The following is an 8,786-nucleotide window of genomic DNA, read 5'->3' as shown; positions in this document are numbered from 1 at the left end:
GTCATTATAGCTTCAGTTTCCTCCTTCAAAGTCGTTATCATAGCTTTAAGAGCATCATTCCTCTCAGTCAACTTCTTCCTAGTGGAGTTGAGAACCTATTGCATCTCCTCCACATTTACGTTGAGAGCACTTAACACTTGTTACTTGAGCCAATCTTTCCCCGACTTCAACTCTACGGTGTGCTCCTCAACTACCTCAAAGGTAGTTATAAATTTATATACAACCTAACCCAACCCATCGACACACTAGTGTTGCGGGGCTAGAAATTTAGTTTGGCAAACCACGCAGTCTTAGGCGAAAACTTAGTGTAACACCCCTAACCCATATCCGTCACCGGAATAGGGTTACGAGGCATTATCGGACTTATACACTAGCATTTGTACAAAACCGTATCATAAATTTTCATTCCAAATCAAAACTTTTCAAATTTCACCATAAAGACCTAATATGGGCCTATGGGGCCCAATACATACTTTAGAAGTGATTTGGAACTAAACTGGTAACTTTGGAAAACTTTAAAAAAAAAATTCTTGAAGTTAGGGGCACATGCCCGTGTGGCTAGCCTGTGGGCTATTTTGACTTGCAATTTCTTAAGCATTAAAGGGGCACACGGCCTGGGCACACGCCCATGTGGCTAGGCCATGTGGTAAACTAATTTTTCACCATTTTTAAGCCATTTTCATACAATTTTGGCACACGACCATGCTTGAAACCCATGTCCTTCAAACGACCAAAACAAACGGCCGTGTCTTTTGCCCGTGTACTATCCTGACTTTACATTTAAGGATGCAGGGGACACGGTCATATCACACGCCCGTGGGCTTACCGTGTGTCACACACGGTCTGATCACACACCCGTGTGCCAGGCCGTGTGAACTCAAAATGAGCCTTTTGTTTCAAGTTTTAAAACCCTGCATAACTTAAGCTTCAAGCTAATAATTTCCTCAACTTTTAACTCAACTAAAACTTGATTAAACACACTTAATACATGTCCAATTAAACAATAAATCATCCAACCAATGTACCCTCATTAGTACCCCAATTCATATCGAAATTATACTACTTTCTTATACTGATCAAATTCATGTAAATTTAACTTCCAAAATATGTATATTTCGTACCATGCTTCAACATCTTTCATGTTCATTCACTATCATTTACAAAATAACATCTTAACAACTTAGGTACATGCCATTTTACCAAAAGAAAAGTATTTCACCACTTTGAATTCGGGATTGGCTTAGATGCTGAATCCCTAGCTTTCTTTCGTACCTAGTCCTGCGCACGGAAAACAAACTGTATTTTGAGTATGCACTTAGTGGTATTTCTATAAACTAACACTTAAACAAATATTAACATCAAAATGCATATAAGTTACCTAATTCAAATCTATTGGCACTAGTTATATTTAAAGTTCTTTTTCAATGAAACGTTCAATTCAATGATATCAGTCAGAAACAGTCAAATTTTAGTACAGTGGCATAATCATTCAATAGTTCAGTACATTAAATTACCCCTATTAACATAACTCCGACCTGGACAGATACTCGGATCCAACCCACACCGAGATAGTATACAATGTTTCATCAGCCGAAGCCAGAATACACCGTAATAATGAATAGTAACAAGATAAAGCGATGGCGATGGCGGTACACACGAGTACCTCATCGGAACAAATCCGAACAAGATATGAGATCGACACTTATAGTGCCTCATCAACACAATCCTATGGCATGCCAACTATATCCGACTAGCCCGACACTGTTAATAGGGTTTTCACTTTCAAATTTTCGTATAACAGTTAATACATTTCAAATTTAACAATACTTACCTTTAATTTACTTACTATACATAATAAAGCAATACATATAAAATTTAACTTAAAAACTCAGTTTATAGAAATACAAACCGTAATTCTTGAGTTACTCTTCGTCCACTCTCTCTTTTCCTTTATTTGTTAACGTTTCCTGTACTATGTTAGCTACAGAAAATTAAACAATAAAAAATTATCAATATACCATTTCACACTATACATTTCAATTTCTACACAACTTTTGCATAAATTCCAATTTAGTCCTTAAGCCATAGCTAATTCTTTTTCTTCAAAACCAATCCCATATTTTCATTCTCGTCTATCTTTAACAAGTTTTAACATTTAACTTCTTCCATAAAAAACTAATTCTACAATTTAGTCAATTTAGTCCCTACTATAACAAAACTTATATCTCTTTTACAATTCAATCATTCTCTCACTTCTAACTTGAATTTCTATCATTTTATCTCATAATTCATCTATTTGTTCAACTTAATTAACATCTAAAAATTCACTAACTTTCTAAATTTCAACATAATTCAAGTAGGGCTTTGTTCTAGGATTCCAAAAACATCAAAATTACAAGATAAGGGACTAAATTGAGTTACCAATTAAGCTTCAAACCTCAAAACTCTATTTTTCCTTTTCTTTTTCTTTCCTTCTTTCTTTCCCCCACTTTCGTTTCTTTCCCTATTCTATTTTCTTTACTTTATTTATTTATTTCTTTTTATTTTATTTTATATTTAGTTATATTATTATATTATATTTAGTAATAATTATTATTTACTTATACAATAAGTACATACATATAAGTATTTACAAATGTGCAAACATGTGTATTACACATGTACCATATTTTTACCATACACTTGTTTCTTTTTGGTTTATTTACTAATTTAGTCCTTTGACTTTTCTTTATTCTACAATTCAATCTTTACCCTATATTCAATCTACTCATTCCACTAAATTAGCCTTAATTCAAGCTAATTCACTTAACCAAAATTCTAATTAACCACACTACTAGCTTCATAAATATTTCTAATAAATATTTACGAATTCATTTTGCAGAAATGATGACCCAAAAATTCAATTTTCTAATACCCGCAAATTTTGGGTCGTTACACTTAGCTTCAAATTCGCCTAAGTCAGCCTTACTTTCGAAAAGTGAGAATTCTCAAAGAAAATTCTCTAAGGTAATGAAACACAGCAGAAGCAAACTTTCAAGTGAAGATGTAAAAAACGAATAGAAAAGCCACAAGAAAGCAAATGCACACTAAGTGTTTGAGTAAATGCTCTCAAAAGTATTATATTATTTTGAAGAATTACAACTAAGTGATTACAAATGAGGGGGAAGACCTCAAATTATAGTTAAGCTCCCCTAGATCCAATGATACAATTTAAATTATATCGATGATCGAGATTAAAGTCTATCTACAATATGAGAGTCCTAAGGGATTTAAATACTATACAATCTTATCCCTTAATATTACAAATAATCACCAGGGTAACTCTAAATTACTAGGATATTTAGCTGGGCCACCAAGGCTTTAAGTAGATGGACTTCTCTATATGTTCTACAAATCGAGTCAGTTCAAGTGGGTTTAATAAGCCCTATTTAATCAGTTAACCGCTATGGGTTGTTCTATATGCATTCATCACAGGTTTTGATCTGCAACCTATAACACTTGTCACGACATGTCACTCAAGGTTGTTACCCTCAAGTGTGTTTTCATGTATTCAAATCCAAAACACAACACACAATGAGGACCAAAGAGGATAATTCCAAATTATGCATTCACAATACAGTTCAACAGGTTGGGTTGTCTTGTGACATAAAAATGTCTTTTTATTTCTTCACTGGACTTAACCCTTTAGGCTATGTCATGAGAATATAATCCAAAATTATCCTCTTTAAATACCCATAAGTGTCACAAGATCTTGTCACCTTCATATGCATCTCCACATATTTGAACCCATATTGCCATACGAATTTGAATGATGAAATAAAAACATATATTCAGGTGTTACCCAAATTTTTTCAAGTTTAGCTGAATATTCTAATCTAATAAAATTTCAAGAATTTTTTTTCAAAAAAATGGATAAATTAACATTTGGTCCTTAAATTTGGTAAATTTTTACAGGATGATCCTTAAATTTTTTTTCTTGTCCACATTTGTCTTGGAACTTGACAATTTTTCTTAATTTGATCATTAAACTTGGATTTTGTTCAAAAATAATGACATGACACTCTAAGATTGTACTACATCACCTAGAAATTTTAAAAAATTATATAAAATCTAAGAAATAATAAAAAATTGATTTTTTTTCAAAAATAAATTGGCTTAGAGAGCCACATCATCATACCTTCATGAAATCTAAATTCAATGACTAAATTGGAAAATGTTTCCAAATTTCGAATCTAACGTGGACAAAAAAATATTCAAAGACTAATGTGAGTAAAGTTCCCAAGTTCAAAGGTTAAATATTACTTTCCCTTTAAACAAAACTACAATTCGAGAATAAAATAAGAACTTACACATATTTAAATTCGAGTGTTAAATGGAGTAAATAACACATTTTAGTACAATCAAATGAACTAAATTCAGAATGCAACCAATCTTGAATATGCTGCTTAAAGATATGTACCAAAACACTCATCAATTTTTGAACAATAAAATCTACATGTGCAGGTGTCACGTGTCCAGACTACTGCTACTAGTACTAATATCACTCTCGAGTCTTAAATGTGAACCATGACATACGTAGGGGAAATCAAGTGGTGTATTACATATTTACTAGTTATTTTTCACTTTCTAAAATGATGCACACCCAGTCGGTTGAGTCATAGTTTAGTTAGCATTGGCATTGTTGTTAGTATAAAAAGACGTGAATTCAAGTTCGTTGAAATATATATATCCTTCTGTTTAAGGGTTTAGGAGGGATAAAGGAAGATAGACACCTTGAAACTGTATACACTAAGAATTCCAATGATGGAATTTAAAAAGTACCTCTTGTAAATAAAGAGTTGAAGCAAACTAAACGTCTGTCTGAGTAACGTTGGCGTGGAAATGAGTGATAAAAACGAAAAGAATTTTATGTTTTGTTTGTGTCCGGCTAAAACATATTTACATGAAAGAACAATGGCAATACAAATGCTATTACTAGGCACGCTAAGAGGAAGTTACGGTATGGTTGTCCACGCCAATGATCCCGACCTTGATCTGATGTCCTAACACTAACAGTGGTAGATCCTTGGTGATGCCAATTTTCGATAAATCCATTATCTTTAACACCAGTAATATTTCCAGCCGTCTGGCCACAAATTTCGCATAATCTGTAAAGTAAGTGAAACGCAAGCAGGTATGTAAATATTCCAAACTCGGATGCCAATTCTATCACATTTACCAGCCGTCTGGCCACAAATTTCGCATAATCTGTAAAGTAAGTGAAACGCAAGCAGGTATGTAAATATTCCAAACTCGGATGCCAATTCTATCACATTTATGATAAGAAAGAATTCACTATGGGCAAACATGTTGGAAAAACAAGACCACGAATAAAAGACAATCTTCATATTCGATATTGATCAATGCATACATTTTTAACTTATGGATGTTTTTATAGTTGAAATAGTTCATTTCATTGCAAAAAATGTCATGTTTCATGTACAGAGTGATATTCCAGGTCATTTTCTAATTCTAATGATTATAAGAAGACATAATAATATGGTACTAATGGAAAATCTTAATTAAGTAATGGTAGAGTACATATTTGAATTAGCTAGAGAAAGAACAGTACCTGTTTCCTTTCAGCTTAAACCATGCCTCTGCGCAATGACCATGTGCAATTCCTAGCTCATCTTTGCACCCACAACCAATTTGAATTAGCTCCATGGTAGCTGCTGTAGTTGATGTAATATGAAGCGATTGTTCGGAATTCAAATGGCAAATTCTACAAAGGCTTTCCCAATCATAACACTCTTTAAACTGACTGTTGACACCACCAGTTCCCTTTATATCAATCATACTTAAGTCCTCTTCTTCAGCAACTTTTGTCTTTGGCATGTCTGCCAATACTTTACTTGAATCCAATCCATTATCTTTCGACTCTAATACCCCATCACTTGTACAAAAAGTTGTTGCATCGATGGTGTCAACCACAATGACAGTCTCAGATGCAACCCCATTAGGCTGACAAATTCCTCCCCCATAATCAACCTCCTGATGCTTACATGATCCAAAGCCATTATTTTGGAACCTCAAACCTGCATTTTCTCCACTAAAACATACATTTTCTTTAGAACTTTGCACAATAACAGTCTCGGACACAACCCCATTAACCAAGTTCTTTAAATGTCCATTGACTCCTCCCACAACTTGACACAAATTCTCACTAGTTTCCATCCTCGCACTCATTTCCTTTTTATCCATTAATCTTGGCTAACACAAGAGAAAAGGAAACTCACCTCCTTCCCCAAAATTATAAAAATGGAAAAAAAAAAAAAAAAAGGGCAACAAGCATACATGTGAGCAATCATATAATCAAAATAGCCAACAAAATTTCCATTTTAAAACCAATATCATAAACACTATGATAAATCCAAATGTAGAAAGTAATCACATTTCATGCTCATACACTCCAACCCTCCCACCAAAAAATCCATAATCATAAAAAATGTCAACACTAATAATAGCCATTAAGAACTAATTAACTCCCAAATTAATAAAAGAAATGTAACTTTGTTCATTTCAACTCCAACCAAAATAAATAAAACAAAAAATTCTTCATTATCCACCTTCACATGTCAAAACCTAACTAATGAAGATCATATCAAAATTAAAGCTGTGAGAATTTAGTGAAGAAATAAACTTCAAAAAAAAGTTTATAAAAATGGGTTTAGTTTAAAGTAGAATTAACTTAAAAAGATGGTTTTGACTGGATAGAGGGAAAGACTGAAATATGAAGTGAAAGCTTAACTCTTTTTGCCACGACTCGCAAAAAGGAAGGGATTTAGACAAATTCGTGACGATCGATCCGTGAACTTCCGCTTTTACAGTACGAAAGATTCGTGCTAAGCTCTTTAAAATTTCAATATATTGGAAATTTTTTATATTTAATATTTGTATTTCATTAGATACGGTTCTCACAATTTAATTATTTAGAGATTTCGGAGGTTTAATTAAACACATTTTAATTGAGTTTTAAATTGATTGATATTATTACTAATGTATAAGGATACGAGTTTGAGTGAGTAAATCTCTCAATAGGTAAATCTGTCCATGGGCTGAGCCGGGTGGTCTGTCCCAGCCTAAAAAGTGAGAAGGTTTGCCTAAAAATATAGGTCTGAGAAATGGGCTTAGACAAAAAAATAGCTGAGTCTCGGGTAAAGCCTTTTTAGCTCGAGCTCGGCCCGACCCGACCCGAATATGCAAAAAAGAAAAACTGTTACTTTTCCTTATTTTTTTATTATTTTTTCCTTTTTATTGTTTTTCACTATTTTGCTGTCATTTCACTATTATGTTGGTATTATTTTATTGTTATTGTTTAGTTATTGTATAATTCTTGTTTTATTGTTAATTTTGTTACTATTTTAGAAGTATTTACTTGTTAAATTACATTTATCTTAGTGTTATTTAAGTACAAATATATATATATTTATTTATTTTCAATTTGTTGGGAAACATTTATTTTAATGTTTTTAGTATTTTTGATTTATTATTATTTTTTAAAAATTATATAATAAATATAAAAAAATTAATATGAGCGGGCCGGACCGAGCTCGGGTTATAGCATTTTTATTCGGACGAGGTTTAGACAAAATCTTAGGCCTATTTTTTGGGTTGGGCCTGGCTCAGCCCATAAACACTTCTATTTATAGGTTAGGGTGGGGCTTTTAAGCATTGTGTTATAACTTTTTTAGTTATATAATTTGTGATCTATGTAGAAATTAGAAAGAATTTCGGGATTAATTTATTTTCATTTTATTAATTAATAAATTTTAATTGAAAAATTATGTGTTTAAAGAAATTTCATGAGTACATTTATGATTGATACAAGAATGTAGTGAGGAGGTCAGAGGTACTTTATCTTATGGGTTGAGACTTGAAAGTAATAAGTTAAGGGAAAAGAGATTGCAAAGAGCTTCAAAGAAGCCTAGTTGAGAGAGAGGTGGTAGAAAAAAGATAGTTCTATATTATAAGGCTTGGGGGAGTGTTAATTTGAGAGCAACACTTATAGGACATATGCCCTTCGTTAATTGGTGACCTTGTCATGTTGGATAAATCGATTAAGAAAATGGTGAATATTGCATAATGGAAGTTTCATTTTTTTCTTAAAATCGAGCCTTATGATATTTATAGTAATAAATCCTAGAACAAATTAGTATCTATGCTTTGAGCAAGGTGGTTTAAGTTGTTTCAAGCTTTCAACCAAGCGATCTTCTCTACCATCCTTGTACCTTGGTTTGCTTTGAGTGTGGGCTCGAACTACACAAACCGAACACACATAATGCAAACTTTTAATTAATTTTTAATGAGAAAATTAATTCTCTTTATGGGAAACCGAAAAACTTTGTAGAAAATAGAATTTATTCTATAGATAAATTGTTACTATTTTCTGACAGAGTAACAACCCTCATAGTATGGATAACTTGTCTCCCTTTTTTAGGTCATCCCATAGTTCCTATTCATAAGAAAAAGAGTATTTCCTCATAAGAAATATTAAGGGGTAGTAGTTGTAACACCTTAAATTTTACAATATCGTAAATGACACTATTCCAAGAACCGTTATATTGAATTTTAAAAAAATAAAAATTGAATTATGTAAAGTGAAAACTTAAAGGAACTATAAGGATTTATTTTTGGAAATCAATGAAGTAAATTTTGGATGTAAGAACTTGGAAAAAGGATTAAATTGTAAAATTAAAAAGTATGAGGAATAAAATGTAAAGTGATCATTCGAGAAATTATGGATT

The 8,786-nt window shown here is 32.2% G+C and overlaps 1 protein-coding gene across 1 annotated transcript; it reads right to left on the bottom strand.

Annotated features, from left to right (window-relative positions):
* Positions 1-4,809: 4,809 nt before the first annotated feature.
* On the bottom strand, positions 4,810-6,873 carry LOC108460099 (uncharacterized). The gene is made up of 2 exons (XM_017759472.2): positions 5,612-6,873; positions 4,810-5,147 (listed from the first exon to the last, which is right to left on the bottom strand). Exons 1-2 carry the CDS (start codon positions 6,241-6,243, stop codon positions 4,928-4,930), a joined length of 852 nt encoding a protein of 283 aa, XP_017614961.2. The 5' UTR covers positions 6,244-6,873; the 3' UTR covers positions 4,810-4,927.
* Between the last annotated feature and the right edge of the window lie 1,913 nt (positions 6,874-8,786).

This window comes from Gossypium arboreum, chromosome 9 (genome assembly GCF_025698485.1).
Source record: "Gossypium arboreum isolate Shixiya-1 chromosome 9, ASM2569848v2, whole genome shotgun sequence".
NCBI classification, from domain to species: domain Eukaryota; kingdom Viridiplantae; phylum Streptophyta; class Magnoliopsida; order Malvales; family Malvaceae; genus Gossypium; species Gossypium arboreum.
This window is presented reverse-complemented; position numbering and strand designations above follow the sequence as displayed.

What these genes read in the sequence shown, in the direction of transcription:
- LOC108460099 (XM_017759472.2), bottom strand. Translation starts at nt 6,243, where the DNA reads ATGGATAAAAAGGAAATGAGTGCGAGGATGGAAACTAGTGAGAATTTG. An exon ending in TTTAAGCTGAAAGGAAACAG is followed by an intron (nt 5,148 to 5,611) that starts GTACTGTTCTTT and finishes CTTACTTTACAG; the next exon opens with ATTATGCGAAATTTGTGGCC.